Here is a 17,197-nt window from a genome sequence, read left to right as displayed (position 1 = left end):
GAATGTATACTTTTAATTTTTAAACTACCAAGAAGTGCAATTGAATCAATAATACGCTTCCTTTTCGACTTTTAGGTTGATGACCGAGGCACCTAATTAATATGAAAGTGCGAGGATGGACTTAAAAGAAATCTATTAATTCTCTCTTGGCTTGTATATTTTTTTTTTATTATTAGCAAATAAACACAAATTTTAAAGGCATACAGCATCAAGATAGATGCGAATTTGTGACCTTTGGTCTGAACATCAACCACTTTACTACCAAAACACATACGGACAAAAATAAGTAACATAATAATAATAATAATAAAGGGATATTTGTTTTTATTTTCTTATGCTTTGCTGATTGGTTGACAATTTGACATTAAATAACACCAAGATATGTTGAGTTGTTGACTAGGGTAATTATAGCAAAATGGAAAATAACTAGGTAAGTTTGGTATGAACAAATCAAGGTGTGTGTATAAAACATTACAATAAACGAATATATAATTAATTGAATAGAAATTCACAAAATGTTGAGTATAAATAGGTCCAGCTTCGTACCAAAATTGCTGTGTTTTAGAGTTTGACTAATAGTAATTTGGGGGAAAGGGTTTCCCAATTTCAGCATATTAGCGTTTTCCGAAATAGTAAAACTTACTAGAAGTAATCATCAATATATAATACGCTTTTAATAATGATTTGGTAGATTGACAAAATGTCAGATCTTGTGATACAATGCAACAAATCCCTTCTTTGATAAGCATACCGAACAAACTTTCCACTTCGTACACAATAGATGAATAGTAATAAAGAGTATTCCATCTCCATCCGTTCTATTGACATAGGCCATTTAGGGATGATATGAATTTAAATATGTGATAGGCAAAGTAATAAAAAATGAGAAAAAATAGTTAAAATAACGTACTTATATATGATAAAATAAAAAAGGTGGAAAAGTTTACATATATGGATATAGACTATTTTCATGTGACACATGAAAAACAAAATTCAGCATATTTCTATGAAACGGATGAAGTATAATTTTACATTTACATACAATAAAAAATACAAGGAGTATTTATAATTGACTGAATTATACCGTTGTTCGGTTTTTGGTGATGGATTTATTTTGCTTCCCATCAACCATAGTCCTCTTGTGTTGATCGTTGAAAAGGATGACTCGGAAAATGAACATGATATTTTTGCTAGCTTTCACATTTTGTATTTATTTATTATAATTATCAATAGTTCATGGTAATTTTGTTAGTGTTCAAATAGTTTGTGTTGCAGTTCGATTAATATTAATTTGAATTATTTTTGCAAATTAAATGCTAATTTTTGGACGAGAAATGCTAAAAGATTAGGAGAGAGTGGTCCCCTCCAACATAAAATTGCATAAATTTATAAAATTTGTACCCATGATTCTTAAAAATACCAAAAGAGTTGGAAGAAACCTATAAACCAATTGCGTATGTAATCGTTCAAGAAAATATTACACCCAACCCACTTGACGACAGGTGCACCATAACTTTGGGGTTTAGGGCAACAAAATAATTTAACCTAACAATTTACAATTAACACCAACTTTTGTGTTTGAATATTGTATTACCACTTTTTGGGGGATTCACTCGTGAAAAACTATTAGTAATGTCAAATTGGCAATAGTTGCTGCAAAATATCTCGCGAGAATCAACTCACCCACTATGTTCGTTTCTTTGCCTATTAGATATCTTCTCTCACCGGGACCATTCCCGTTTTGTGAATTTTTTTAAGCTGGGTGAGAAAGAGTATTTTTTTAAGCTGGGTGAGAATCAAACATTCTGTTATACTCAAGAGAAGTATAAACCGAAGACAACCCAAATTTTGATCAGAAATTTCTCCAAATAATTTATTAAATGAACTGGAATGAGTTTGGAGACCAAATATTCAAAAGTTCAAATTGTTTAAAACTTCGCGCATATAAACTCTCAATTCATAAACCAATCATATATTGGTTTGCGTGTATTAAAAATCAACTCTATTGAAAAGCTTTTGAATGAATTAAACAAACAATTTCAAATTTTCATTCGATATTTCTTCAAAAAGTTTCAAAAGAAATCTTATGATCACATTAGAAAATACAGAGGAATTGATGAACAACCTCAGTAAGTTCAACGGCAAATCATAAACTGAATCCAAACAATGAAAAATCATATATAAACGAATTATCAATTCATTCCAACATGTATTGGCTCTGATACCAATTGTTGGAATCAAATTAATGATTCACATAATTCATCACATAAATCACACATGTCGAATGCGATTGATAAACATAAAGTGGAAGCGTACATGGATTCGAATTCATGGTGTTGATGTTCTTGATGATACCGAAGTATGGAAACTAGTCTTCCAAGTGGCAACGCTCTCTCACAGATTCTCTGTAATCTGTAGAGTCTTGATATTACCTAATCAATAGGAATGAGAATCTATTGACCTATTTATAGAGTTGCACTTGGGGACCATGACCATGTATTTAGAGAATAAGTCTCTAACTTTATTATAACTTTAATTTCACTCATAACAAAATTATAGTTATCCAAAGTAGTATCTGCACAATAGTCCTCATACATTTATAGATAATCGTTTGACCCTATAAATTATATAACCTTAGTAGATCACGTAATCGGGTCAATCATTAAATAGCCATAAATATTATACAATTTTTAGACTATTGTGTTGGACCTTATTAAAATGTTCCAACATTAGGACCTTAATCCGAAAGCATTGATATTGAATGTGCACGAGAGGTGTCGTTGCTTATCCACAATTGTAGACAGCATCAACTGTAGGCATCGACAACTTATTTCTTCGACGTTGCAGCCACATCTAGCTTTGCAACTGCATCTCAAGGTGCAACGCCTCAATTATGAGAATTTCAAAGTTGACACACTTATGTCCGTAGAACAAATTTGTGACCAATTCCAACAAGATCTATTATAGTTTTTCAATTTAAAACATGTACATCTTTATTTCAGTTGTGTAATACTTTTATGCTAATTATGAGATTTTTGAAATTTTAATAATATAATTTTAGGGTTTTAAATATTTGAAACTTTGAATACCAAATGTTAAAATATATACTCTCTTCGACGCACGATAAGTGAGACGTTTTTCTTACATGAGATTTACCAAAATTGCTCCTCCATCCCCTCAAAATAAAGACTTTGGGAACATTACGAGTTCTAATGAAAAATTGATAATATGAGAAATAAATTGTCTTAGCTGAAGTAATGTCAGTGGATAATTGACCAATCCACATCACTTGTAATGTGTGGTGAATTTTTCAAAAATAGTGAACCAGTTTTGTTCTATGGACAAAAATTGTATAGTAAAAGAAGACTCATTTTTGGGATTGAGAAAGTCAAATTTATGAGACTATACATGGAGGCATAATAAAATAGATAAAATAAAAAGAGAAGGAAAAAATAGATAAGTAAAGAAAAAGTAACTCGGGGAAAATGAATTAAAAAGTAAATAATCGGTCAATGAATAGTATTTTTAATAGATTTTTGTGACAAAATTATAAATGTTTATGATAAAATTTAAGACTGTAAGTAATAACATTATACATGAATGAATGGTAAAAGTTCGGCTAAAATTTTATATCTTCGCTGTGGATAGCATTAAGTTGTTTATAAGTCAACTAATTGCAGTAACAAAAGTACAAACCTGTGTAATTACGCTTAATTAATAAACTAGCTACTTATTTAATGACCAGACTTGAATCCACACACCCTATCACCAATTAAAATTCAGCATCTCTGCGTAAAACATATTTATTTATCATGGTGGTGGGTTAAGCAATTTATTTGAAAATGACAGTTAGGAGAAAAATGTAAATTAATGGGTAGCAGGCGAAAATAAGTTTAATGGACAAATCAAGAAAGATTAAGAATTTAAGATGCGTGGCTACAAATGTGGAAGAGAAGAAGACTCACTATTCATATTGCATAGAAAATAGCGGGACCCATATGAAGTGAAGGGGGTGTCTTAATTCCAAGATGGCTTTAATTAGAAAATCTAATATAGGTGTTGCGTTTTCGACCTGTAATTGGCTGCTGTGTTCCTTCAGACACTGCAGATGTTGACAAGTTTCTAAATGTGTACGGACGCATCCAATTTCCTCTTCAAATTAACTCATTTGGCATGTGTGTGCATATATTTTCTCACTCTTCATTATTGCTCTGTGCTTGCTTTCATTTTTTGGTGATACTAATAAAAAATCAAATTGGAGCCTGTTTTGATTTGTTGCAGTTTTTACCTTTCTTGTTAGGGTTTCAATTGACTATACTGCGAGGCTAGTATTTTTTACCTATTTTTTGCTATTTTAATTTCCCATTTTTGATTGATAAAAATTCCCATTCCCATAAATTCCCATAAAAGGGTCTGTTAGTCAATCTGTCTAGTGGCTACCAACCTTCCGTTAAATATTTCTACATTATTTTTTTTTTCTCTATTTCTTTTCACCCTCTCTCTCTCTCTCATAAGTCATAAACATAAACACATCAGATTTGTTTCATCCCTTTTTTAGGCATATTTCTTTTTCCACCTCAAACCAAAAGGCTCTCTGGGTATTTTCCATATTTGTAAGCATCCACACTGCAATAACCTTGATTTCACATTCTTGTTTCCACAAAAATCCACTTATTTTTGGAAAATTCTCCCAAGACTTTTTTCTTTGCCACTCCTTCAAATAGTTATCCTCACATAATTTTCCCCAAAACCACTACCACTCTTTGAATTTTTCAGTAAAATTTTGTTTCCCTTTTCCTTTGAGAAGAAGAAAAATGGTGAGAGGAAAGACACAGATGAGGCGTATAGAGAACGCGACAAGCAGGCAAGTGACGTTCTCGAAGAGGAGAAATGGGCTGCTGAAGAAGGCCTTCGAGCTCTCAGTTCTCTGCGATGCTGAGGTGGCACTCATCATCTTCTCCCCTAGAGGGAAGCTCCATGAATTCGCTAGCTCAAGGTATTTCTGAATTATGAATCTTGCTATATTCTTTCTTGATTTCACACGTAGGATTATGATTCATCAAAGCAACTTTAGGTTTCTAGGTAGATCCTTCTATTTATGGATGGATTTGCAGGAAAGCAGATCTGTCCGTACACTTTTTTTTCCCCATGGAAATGCTTTCTGATTTATTGCAAGCTGCTCTCTTCTGATTTGACTGCACCTTAATTTTGAGATGACTATACTTTTTTTTTTTTTTTTTTCCTTCTTGCATCAAATCTAGTGAATTAATTTTATTGTTCGAATTGATTTTTCTGTGCTTCTTGAGATTTTTAGGATTTTATCATATTATGTGTGTGTGTGTATAATTGTATATGTATATATGCATCATTTCATTTGATATTATTGTCTGTTTTTTTGTTATTGCGTGTTATTATTGTCTGTTCTGATTGAGGGGGAGATGAAATCACATGTACGGAAAAATAGATTCAATGATTTCAATAATAGTATCAGCATTCTTCTTTTTTCCTCTTTGAAAAGGTGTTTTAATTTTTGGTTGATTTCTGGAATATAATTTTTTTTAATCAAAGTATTCATCTTTTGCCTTGATTCACAGAGAATTGCACCTCTTCAACTCAAGATTTTCAAATTTCTTTGTCTTGTTTACATTTCAACTTATCAATTTGTTTAGACAGATTAAGTTAACCCTCACATAAGTAAAAATATTATCGATGTCATGCATTTCAAAAGATTTGAATTTGTGTATAAGAGGTTGTTCATATTTATAAATGTTAAAACTATTTTATTTAATTTAGCGTAAGAGAGGTTGTTCATGTCAGTAAATGTACAAATGAATAACTAACTAGCAATAACAACATCATAAACTTTAAAAAATCACAGCAAAAGGATCTCCAGGTGATCTTTTGAAAAATCAAAAAAAAAAATTAAATCCTAAAGAGAACACTTGAAACTTCAATGTAAAGACGCTAAATTTGTTGGAAGATGTTGCATTCGTGTCTCTGAGATCTAAATAGATTTGGTAAATTATTACAACTGGAATTTTATTTTTTTGAATTGTTCTTAAGCCTACGAGGGTTCCCGCAATGGTGGGTCACGATGGTGCCTACCGTTTGACATGACTATAGGCCACAATTTTTAGCACTAGTTTACACACTATGATTGGACTATGATCAAGTATTTTAATACTCACTCCGTCTCACTCTAAGCAATATATTTTCCATTTTTAGAATAAATATATACCACTCCATGTTACTATCATTCTAACAAATCATTTAAAGACATGATTTCACCAAAAGTGATATGCAGTATTATCATTTTAATTTGTAATTAAGTTCATCTATTGTGGCAAAAAATTACTCCAAAAAATATATGAAGCTTTTATTTGTTTAAGATAATAAGTATTCTTATAACACCTCTAAAATTACTTACTAGTATGATTCTATACTAGTCATAAAATCAGTAATTTGTTCTTAACGCTAAGGTGGTTGACGACTGACGTCGTAGGCTACCATCGTTGGCCCATGGTAGTTCCCACAGTGGGATCATGGAATTAAGAGCAGTTCTAAAAAAATACTAGAAAATAGGGACGTTGTAATGATTTGTTATACATTCTTTAATTCAAGAAATAAGAATACAACCTTCTATGACGATTTTGGCACTTTTTATTGTTCATTTTCATTTTTTTTTCAAAAAGTAATTATGTGATTATTACCATGTGAATATTTGCTTGTTGATATGTATATAATGGCATGGACAATTTCTCTTACACCAAATTAAATAAAATTGTTTGAAGTTTTAGTTTTTACAACAGTCTTTGTTGGTACATTAAATAAAATGCTTCAAATCCTTGTTTTTGTTTATATTTCTGATTTTTTTATTAAAATATCCATAATAATTCAAAGCAATTAAAAAAAGGCATTGCCTTGCACGTTTTCACTCATGAAAAGCGGTAACTTTGTCTTTTGAACAAAATATTTTGAAAATTCGTACTTTTATAATATAACTATTTCAATGCCAAGGGTTATCATATAATCCTGGGCTTAAATCTAGAATAAATTTAGGCTTGTAATATGAGATGCAATTTTTGGTGTAAAATATTCATAGAATCTAGTACAGTATATGTGAAAGCTTAGACTAATCCCCACTAAGCATTATTGAAAATTGTGATGAGTGTAAAGAAGAAAATACAGTACTACTACTACAAGTTAAATTGGTGTTTCGAGGAGTAGGAGTTATGGAAATTGGTTTAGTTTTATTTATGTAGGACAAGTATGTAGCAAAGGCCAGTTGTCAATATTGTCAATATTGTAGTACACTTATTGGTGCAAGAGCAGCTATCTTGTCTATGATGAGGAGCAATAGTTTTGATACCTTCCCTTTTCATCACACTGTTAGAATCATTTTTTTGTGCATCAAATGCTTGTACCGACTTCCATCAACGATACTTCATCAAACAATGCACATTAATTTCTCCATTTTGTTGCCACTATTTTAGTAGTACTACTTTATTCAGTCTCAGTTAAATTGAGCCGTATTCCTTTTTATAATGTCTCAATTAAGTTGAATTATTTTCTTTTTTGACAAAAACTAAAACATCTCATCACTCTTACTTTATTATATTATCTAATTTATTCTTTCTTTATCTCTTCTACTTTGTTCATCTCTCCTACTTTCCAACATAATTGCAATCTTCATGTCTAAAAGTATTGACTCAACTTAGTTGGGACGGGGGAGTATTACTATGCATAATTGCAAGCTTCGTGTACTAGAGAAGCAGTGGCTCTATAATGCTACATTTTATATAATGTATATGAGTATGTTTGTATTTTGTGATTAAATGCCCACAGTCTCCCACACTCAAGTATCATCACATGTGTGTTATATGTTAATATTGAATCATTTTTGTTATTTTTTTAACTACACTTTGAAGGTTTGTAATTTGAATGCTCGAGAGGTTAGTTAATGGAATATTGGTATGGTAAGATTAACAAGTTATAGTCTTTGTGCACTTTGAAGCGTTAGATCATCTTTAAGGGAAAAGGTAAATTGAGAAAGTATATATTTCATTTATATTTTAAAAAAAGTAATTGTACATTATAAAAGGAAGGTAAATTGAATGGCAAATGAAAATAACTACAACTATTAATTTTTAACCTTTTGTGTGAAGAAGAGATAAATATATATTTTCAAAATTAAAGAATGTATAATACTTTCTCAAATGTCTCTTATCTTGAAAAATGATTATGAAGAATAAGTAAATATGGTAGATATTCCATTCTCTTGGAGATGCTCTTAAGCATAACGAGCGGATAAGCCATGCCACGAGTATTCAATAACTTGGATATGATTAATCTAGTACTCCATTTAGGTACGCATGCATTCAATGTTTTTGTTTGTAATTTTTAATTTAACTATAGTAATTTGACGAGTCTCGAATAGTAATCTAAGTGCCAATTTATGTTTTTGTTCTAAAAATAAGAAAGTAGAGAAAAACCCTCGTTGATGATGGGTGAAATTATAGTAATTGGGGACGAGGGACATCAAGTAGTATAATACTCTCTCCATTCCAAGTTAAATAGAGTCATTTTTCTTTTTTAAGAAGATTCAAGATAATTGAGTTATTTCTATTTTTGGTAACTCTCTCTTTTACTTAATTATCTTTTCATTTCTCTACTTTGTTCTCTCTTACTTTATTCATTATCCATTTAACACATATTCTTAAACTCCATGCAAAAAAAAATGTCTCTATTAACCAGGACGAAGGGAGTAAAAAGGAAGAAATTAAGCAAGAGAAAATGATTCCCTATTCACCATGGTTTCTGTGTTCCCCTGTGTAATGATAATTAAATAATACTGCTAATCGTACATGAAAATCGTTCACCATAATTTAATAAATGCAGTTTGACAGGCTAGAAACTCCTCTCTATTAAATTTAACACGTTGCGCAGCAGTACTATATGTCTATATCTATATATATATGAAGTGTGCATTGGTAAAAATAAAATAGTAGGAGGAGTAGTAGATTTTATGTATAGTAGTATTACTTATATTAGGATTTAGAGTGAATATTTTATTTTCTGCCCTAAATTTATAAACGAAGAGGTAATATGGTACTATTATAATATGTGATGATATCTCTCACATATAGTATATGTAAGTGCATAACATGCGAGATGTAGCAAATAACAGTAACAGCTAGATAATATAACTGCTCATTTATTTTCACATTTACTTATTTCAGATAATAATACTGCTTATTTTGAATCTCAAAATTGACTTCCTAGGGTTTTTAAGCATGTGTGCATTTATATCACATCAATTGCCATTTTACTACATAGTTATGCGTACTCTGTCATGCAGTTAAATCCAAACTAAATGGAAAATTAATTAGAAATGATAGGAACGATTCACCATTAAATGTAAAATATCAAAATTACCACTCCTATAAGTATATAACTGTCATAGTGTCATGCATTGGACTTGTATTTATACCTAGGAAATATTTGTGTTTTTGTACCTCTTAGATTGTTTCATTAACTTAGATGTATCCAAATACACCTCCGATAATGTTGTCTGTGAAACTAACTAAACAAAGAATCTAATCTCAAATTTGCTGCTACCTATCTGATTTAACCTAATTTGCTTGATTTGATGCATAAACTTGATAGCATGAACGAGACGATCCAGCGTTATCAGAAGCATACTAAAGATAGTCAAGCCAACAATCCCCCTTCGGAGCATACTATGCAGGTTTCATAATTGTTTCTTTATTTTGTAAACATAACTAAATTCACACATTCCATCACTGCAAGTTTCTCATCTAACTGCAGCATTTGAAACACGAAGCAGCCGCCATGATGAAGAAAATCGAGCAGCTGGAAACAGCAAAGCGGTATGAATTTCTTCATGCTAGTTTATTATTATATATCATGTTGGGTAAAATGAAAGAAATTTTGATATTAGTTCAATTTTCCTTCCCTGTCTAGGAAGCTACTTGGTGAAGGTTTAGGCTCGTGCACCATCGAGGAGCTGCAGCAGCTCGAGCAGCAGCTGGAGCGCAGCGTAACCACCATTCGCGCAAGAAAGGTATGATTGTTTGGGGAATGTATGCTTGTAGAAGAGTATTTTATGATTATTTTTTTATGCATTCAGATGCAAGTATACAAGCAGCAGATCGAGCGTTTGAAGGAAAAGGTAAATCAAATTTTACGCTGAACATTTTCACCCGATGTGATTTAGTTAGTAAATTTGAAAATTACTAAAGAATTAATACATTTGCATGCATATTTTATATACAGGAGAAAGCCCTTTGTGCTGAAAACGCAATGCTGTGTGACAAGGTAATTTCACAGTTTCGTTAATATATGTGACACGATCGACTATGAAAATAGTCGTACCTATACATAGCAAATCAAGATTCTACACTAAATTTTGAGATGTTTTTGGAATTCTAAGACTACATTGGAACTGATTGTAACACATTGCAGTTTGGACTGCAAAAATGGGGTGGAGCAGGATCGAATGAGGAGAGGGCCGTTGCGCCATCTGCAGAGATCAGTGAGGTCTCGGATGTTGAGACAGAGTTGTTCATAGGGTTGCCTGAGACGAGGCATAAGCGCCATTAGCTAGTATGTGAATAATACTATAAGTTATACTGCCTAACTCCTAGCTTTAGTAACTTATGTATGTTTATATGAATATTCTTGCTTTTTTTTATGCCAAATTATAATTTGCACTTGGAACTGCAAGTAATATGTGCCTACTATATCTGCTAACCACATTGACTCTTTTTGGCTGCGATGGACTATTGTATTGTATATACACAAGACAACTTACTTCTGACATGTCTCTTTTTGTGTCACTGCAAAACAACTTTTTTATATTTCCATGAGGGATTTCTAACGAAAAACACCCTTGCAGAAACATAGTCAGTAAAAACATCGTTGGCCAAATTAACTGGAAAATGCTCAATTGAGTAGAATAAAAAGTGAAGATACACTCGAGATTGCACTAAATTATTTCACATGATATGACAACGGGTACGTCATGAGTCTCTCCTTCAGCATGAGCCATGGATCTATTGGGGTTTGGGAATGAGAGAGAAGGCAAGCAGAGGATCCAATAAAGCTCGATGGAATCCCGAAGATTTGCTGAAAAGAGAAGGCTTTGATTTAAGGACAAATCCTTTCCAATTAAGATGAGGAGGATGCCATGCATCAAAGTTTTAGCTTCAGCTGGTTCCAATCAGTAATCGCCTAATTGGCCTATCGGGATGACGTCCAAACGCTCTGAAAAGGCCACCAACGTTTTCATCTTCGAAAGAGTTTCGTGTGAGTATCTTGCACACCTCATTAGGAGTTCAATGGAGAGAGTTATGGTCGTTTTATGAATACCGCATATTGAAGAGCAGGTAACTATAGAAAAATATTTTAGTTCAATAATAATTTTAAGTGTGTTCGGAATTTATATGAATAGATTTAATAGGTAAACAATGCCGTTTTTAGGCAGTGGGACGATGTTTGATAAGTTGGACGTTTATGCCATATTATTTCCGTCTTGCATAATTGAAAAAAATGTGAAAGTTATGGCTTAATTGACTTCTTTCGAAACTTGCATGACTAAAAGAAATTAATCAAATTTTGTAATTTTTTGACATGTATTCGTATTACATAGGTGAACTTTAAAAATAATTTAAATTAGAATTACAATATCCTTCTAACAATATGCTGCAACTTGACATTTATAAACAACAAAACAATGCTATTAAGCAACAAAATTAGTGGATGACATTGATGGAATTTTGTGGATTACATAAAAGATTATATATATTGCATTAAATGCAGTTTATTTTGCATTTTAGACTAACATACTTCATGTCTATATTATTTTTTCTTTCAAGTCAATTTCCTCGAAAGTAATTATCACCCAATTAATGATCACATTTACCATAATGCAAAAAGAATAAATACAACTATTTTAAAATGGAAAACCGGAATCTGTAAATTGGATTGTAGAAATAGAATTGCAAGTGCGAGCAGAGCTGCGTCGAGTTTGCAATTCCGGAGCAGTGATTCTCAAGCCACTGACTGAAGGAAGTTTCTTCTTTGAATTTTCTTCAGGAAATCTGTGAATCGGTCAATGTTACGGATGAATGTTTTCATAGAATGAGCTTTGTGAAAGATATCATCGACAATTTTAGTTCGATCTTCTCCGATTCGGGACAGACTGAAAAGAACCCTAGCACCACAGGCATCGGAGCGATGGACGGGGACGGCGGTGTTTCGACTGGGAATGAGCGGACCGCGTATAAGCTTAAAGGGTACTTTGATTTGGCCAAAGAGGAAATCGCTAAGGCTGTCCGCGCCGAGGAGTGGGGGTTACCTGACGATGCCGTTTTTTGTTACCAAAATGCGCAGAGGATACTGAGTGAAGCGGTTTCCACTCCAGTGCCTTCTTACATCACCTCTAGGTACCGATAGTGCCAATTGATGAGTTCGTGTTTGTTTCTATGATTTGGGGGTTTTTTTAATTTTATCGAACATTGAATCTGCACATGTGAGTGTTTTCGTGTCTCTCCTACGGTGGATCATTTGTATGCTAAGTATTCTAATTGTATTTCTTTTACTCGAGCACATAGGCATATTACGTCAAAATTAAATCTTAATAGCGAGATATTGAACAATACATGATCTAAAGGTTCTTATTAAGATTTCTATGCTGTAATATTTGGATCGAATCCGTAGTAGGATATGCATGTTTTGCTTGTGGCTCTCTTGTCTTTTAAGTATTATTTTGAGAAGATAATGTTCTGGTTTATGAACTGGTTGTTTGTCATTTGTAATTGCTGATTCTCCAATATCTTGGTATATTAAACTAACGTAGTTCGTGGTGCATCTTTGTTTTAATTTTTGTGAAATTTCCCACAGTGAAATGGAGAAGGTGAAATCTTACCGGCAGAAAATTTCAAAATGGCAGGGCCAAGTAGCAGAGAGACTGCAAACTTTAACTCGAAGAACAGGTTATTACTATCTTCCATCCTTAGCACCTTGCTTCCTAAATTTTGAAACAAGCACTGTTGAAAAATTTTAATGTGCTCCCCTGTGATTTCTCAACTATTTCAGGTGGGTCATCAGAAATCAAGGTACGGAAAGCTCTAACTTACCTGTAAGTTAGTCTCTGGATTTTGTATCCTTTATAGTAATATAAATGTGCTTCCCTTCAGACAAATATAAATGAGCTCCTGATGGTGTGACGTGTTATGGTGATTTTACTAATTGTTTTGTACAGTACATTAGTGCTTAAACTTGAAACTGGAGATATGTCATGATGATTTGTAGTTCTGTACCTTGAATTGGGAGGGAGGAAGTGATACTTCTTCACCTTTTCACAATGTCTATGGGAAATTATGTGGTGTTCAACTGCCAGTTTGACCCATTTTCCCCTTCTATCCATTTTGTTAGAGTACATCACCAAAGTCGCAAACTGGGGTAGTAGTTTCATCTTCAGCTTCACATCCAAGGAAAGTGGCAGCACAAAAAGTTTCTGTTAGTAGCAGAACTGGTCCTGCTCTGAGGAGCCAAGGGAATAATGCTCCAACATTGCAAAAACCTGCTCAGCGATCTGGTGGTGGTCATGATGATAAACTGGTAGAGATGATAAACTCTGTGATTGTTGATCGTAGCCCTTCAGTTAAATGGGACGACATTGGTTAGTGGCAGTGGCAGTGATATTTTCATTAGATATGTCTTTCTTTTCTTTGGCCCTATTCAGTGTCCTAATATAACTTTTCTCCTGTAGCTGGTCTTGAGATGGCAAAACAAGCATTGACAGAAATGGTTATTCTACCAACAAAAAGAAGAGATCTTTTTACTGGACTTCGGAAACCAGCCAAAGGTAGGAAATGAATTACAAATCAGTTAGCTGCCTGGAACCACACTTCTTACCAAGGTTTGGGAATTGGGGACTAAATATTTATGCAGGTTTACTGCTCTTTGGACCACCTGGCACTGGGAAAACCCTGTTAGCTAAAGCAGTTGCTTCCGAATCAGAGGCGACCTTTTTTAATGTTTCTGCTTCTTCACTGACATCAAAGTGGGTGTGTCTTGTCTCTCTTTCTCCTTCCTTACATGTTATGTTAGGTGGGTCTAAGCCCTTGTTCTGTTTACATGTAATTACTAAAGTCCTCACGTATTATGTTTGCATGGTAGGTGGGAGAGGGCGAAAAGCTTGTCCGTACTCTTTTTCAGGTTGCCATTTCCAGGCAGCCATCAGTTATTTTCATTGATGAGGTACTGTGCAGTCCTGCTGTTTATTGCTGGGTTCTAATTACAATCTTCCCATCATCATGTAGCAGGCATAAGTGGCTCTATGAATTAATATACTATTGCACCCTCTAAGCATCGAGTTTTGGGTTCATTTTTGGATTTTGCTATTATCTCATATCTGTGTAGCACCCCTCCAGTGTCATAAACCTATGGTTCAGTTTCCACAAGCTGGGCTAGTTATGGTTGAGTTGGTAACTGTGTAATGTATTCTAATTTTTTGGTGCAGATTGATAGTATAATGTCAACAAGAACGGAGAATGAGAATGAAGCAAGTAGAAGGTTGAAGTCGGAGTTTCTAGTTCAGTTTGATGGGGTAGCATCAAATTCTAGTGATTTAGTTACTGTCATTGGTAAGCTTCACCATAAAATGCTCTATCCTGTTGAGTGTTGATTGATCTTGTGGGTTGCAATTAGGTTACAGATATTTCTGATATCTTATTGTTGATGTAATTGTGGCACCCTTTTCTTTTCTGTACATATCTTATTTCTAAACTTCATCCCTGAGCAATTGCATGTGTCAATGGGAACAATCTGTTTGGCCTATAATTTTTCATGCTATTTTCTTTTGTTTTCTCACATATTAATATGCTATTGCAGGTGCAACCAATAAACCCCAAGAATTGGATGACGCAGTTCTTAGACGACTGGTTAGAAATAACTCTTTAAGTCTTTATGTAGTAACTGAATTTTGGTATATTGTCGCCATCTTTTATGATTTTTGGAAATGTTTCCTGTTAAAAAATTGGGACTGGCATCTTTAATCTTTTTCATCAAAACTGGCATTTATATGTAGATGTTACAGAAGTCAATTGTCTTTGCATTCTATTGAAACAAAAACAATTGGGTTGGCCAACTGTAATGCTGATAGAGAACAGTTTTACTTCAAATGGATCAATGTGTTTATTGACACATGAATTGCATATGCCTCAGGTCTGTTAATAAACATGGAAGTTCTTTAGTAGGTCATTTTTGCTTAAGGACATTATTTCTTGTTGTTTTTGGCCACTTTAAATTTGATGCTGGATTGGGAAAATGTCTGGAAAAGTGTCTGCAAAATACATTCAGAACTCGTCTAGCAAGCTAACTGTAACGTCAATCTCTTTTTCACTTTCTGTATTTGAATGTTTGCACAGGTAAAGAGAATCTACATACCTTTGCCAGATGCAAATGCTAGGAGAGTTCTTCTGAAGCATAAGCTCAAGGGTCAAGCATTTTCTTTGCCTGGTAAAAGCCTGATTTTATATCATTAATGTTGGATACATATACTGTAATTTAACATGGTTTATTATTCTTGTAAAACAGATAGAGATGTAGAGAGACTTGTGGCTGAAACTGATGGTAAGTAAAAAGTAGCTACTATTATCTTTGTTTACTCTTGAGCGCACAGTCATTTATTAAACTATAATTAGGGGAAATCAAAACAAAAGTACAAAAACAAGTATTGTTTGGGACCACGATATGATTCTTTGTTACCAAAAAATACACAATAAGAATTAATATTGGTGTCACTAGCCTAATTTGTTACGTCTTCTAGCCTTAACACATATACTTGTGTTTGGAAGCATTAAAGTGATTATTAAGTTATTAAATACCGCAGGTTATTCCGGAAGCGACCTGCAAGCTTTGTGTGAAGAAGCTGCAATGATGCCAATCAGAGAGCTAGGTGCAGACATTCTCACAGTCCAGGCAAATCAGGTTACTTTACAATCTACATCATCTAGCTTTAACACATCTTGCGTTTGGAAGCATTCAAGTTCTTGTCATTGTAATAAGACCGAGCATCTGTGTAACTCTGTTTTTTTGTGTTCAGGTTAGGCGATTAAGATATGGTGATTTTCAGAAGGCAATGACTATTATCAAGCCTAGCTTGCAGAGAAACAAGTGGGCTGAACTCGAAAGGTGGAATCGAGAATTTGGCTCCAACTAGTGTAATATTGCTCCACATAGACTGACTGCATGCATCAAGATTTTCCATATTGAAAAACAATTATTCGTGAATATTATGATCTTGGAAGATTCAGTGATTGAGACCATGTGAAAAGGTTAATAAAGTCAATTATAATTTGTACATGTATTTACCATCTACTTCTTTGTGTGTGTTTTTACCTTAGTCGGATTCCATAATTTATAGGCATGTATTAGTTCAATTGCGTATCTTTTTTCTGCATTTTGATTTCTAAACATTCTCATAGTGAAGATAACTGTTGACATATGCATTTCCTCTGGTTTTAAAGGTTCCAAACTTTTTTTCTCAGTTTTGAATAATTTGGTTATGAGATTCATTTGAGAACTTTTCTTAAAGTTAGAATAAAAAAAAAGGCAGAATACAAAACCATATTAGTTCGCAAATATATAAATATCAATTCACATCATAAAATATACTACTTCTGACTCAATATGATTAACATCAATAAACTAACATGATTATTAATATGTTTGAAGATGAGGTGAGAAGTAAGAGAATAATATTTCATCCGCTTTGATTAAGATGACACATTTTTTAGTCGACATGTAATTTTATGACTTGTTAATTAATACTATGTTTAATTGGATAGAGAAAGTGTATGTCTACTAAGTACCTATTAAATAAAGATCCGCTTTGATTAAGATGACACATTTTTTAGTCGACATGTAATTTTATGACTTGTTAATTAATACTATGTTTAATTGGATAGAGAAAGTGTATGTCTACTAAGTACCTATTAAATAAAGAGAGAAGAAGAAATATTTTAATTGGAGAGGGAAAAAGTTGTTGGTGTATTCATTGAAGAGAGAAAATAACTTTATTATTTCCGAAAATAGAAATGTGTTATTTGTGACAAACTTAAAAGAACTAGACGGAAAGAATAATTGCAAAAGTTAAAAAAAAAAATGT

At 33.0% G+C, this 17,197-nt stretch overlaps 2 protein-coding genes across 2 annotated transcripts; both read left to right on the top strand.

Annotated features, from left to right (window-relative positions):
• Positions 1 to 4,277: 4,277 nt before the first annotated feature.
• Positions 4,278 to 10,746, top strand: LOC125192805 (MADS-box protein SOC1-like). The gene is made up of 7 exons (XM_048090465.2): positions 4,278 to 4,996; positions 9,667 to 9,748; positions 9,829 to 9,890; positions 9,985 to 10,084; positions 10,151 to 10,192; positions 10,297 to 10,338; positions 10,486 to 10,746. The coding sequence occupies exons 1-7, from the start codon at positions 4,815 to 4,817 to the stop codon at positions 10,621 to 10,623; spliced, it is 648 nt and encodes a 215-aa protein (XP_047946422.2). The 5' UTR covers positions 4,278 to 4,814; the 3' UTR covers positions 10,624 to 10,746.
• A 1,226-nt stretch (positions 10,747 to 11,972) lies between these two features.
• LOC125192534 (uncharacterized) lies at positions 11,973 to 16,392 on the top strand. Its single transcript, XM_048090138.2, has 13 exons — positions 11,973 to 12,467; positions 12,925 to 13,016; positions 13,120 to 13,139; positions 13,459 to 13,705; positions 13,796 to 13,891; positions 13,978 to 14,093; positions 14,206 to 14,286; positions 14,549 to 14,672; positions 14,920 to 14,969; positions 15,456 to 15,546; positions 15,625 to 15,660; positions 15,920 to 16,017; positions 16,133 to 16,392. The coding sequence occupies exons 1-13, from the start codon at positions 12,163 to 12,165 to the stop codon at positions 16,247 to 16,249; spliced, it is 1,473 nt and encodes a 490-aa protein (XP_047946095.1). The 5' UTR covers positions 11,973 to 12,162; the 3' UTR covers positions 16,250 to 16,392.
• Positions 16,393 to 17,197: the final 805 nt, after the last annotated feature.

Source organism: Salvia hispanica, chromosome 4 (genome assembly GCF_029641045.1).
Source record: "Salvia hispanica isolate PSC_SH4W2 chromosome 4, Shi_PSC_v1, whole genome shotgun sequence".
Classification (NCBI taxonomy): domain Eukaryota; kingdom Viridiplantae; phylum Streptophyta; class Magnoliopsida; order Lamiales; family Lamiaceae; genus Salvia; species Salvia hispanica.
The sequence above is the reverse complement of the archived record's forward strand: the minus strand, read 5'-3'. Positions and strand labels throughout refer to the sequence as shown.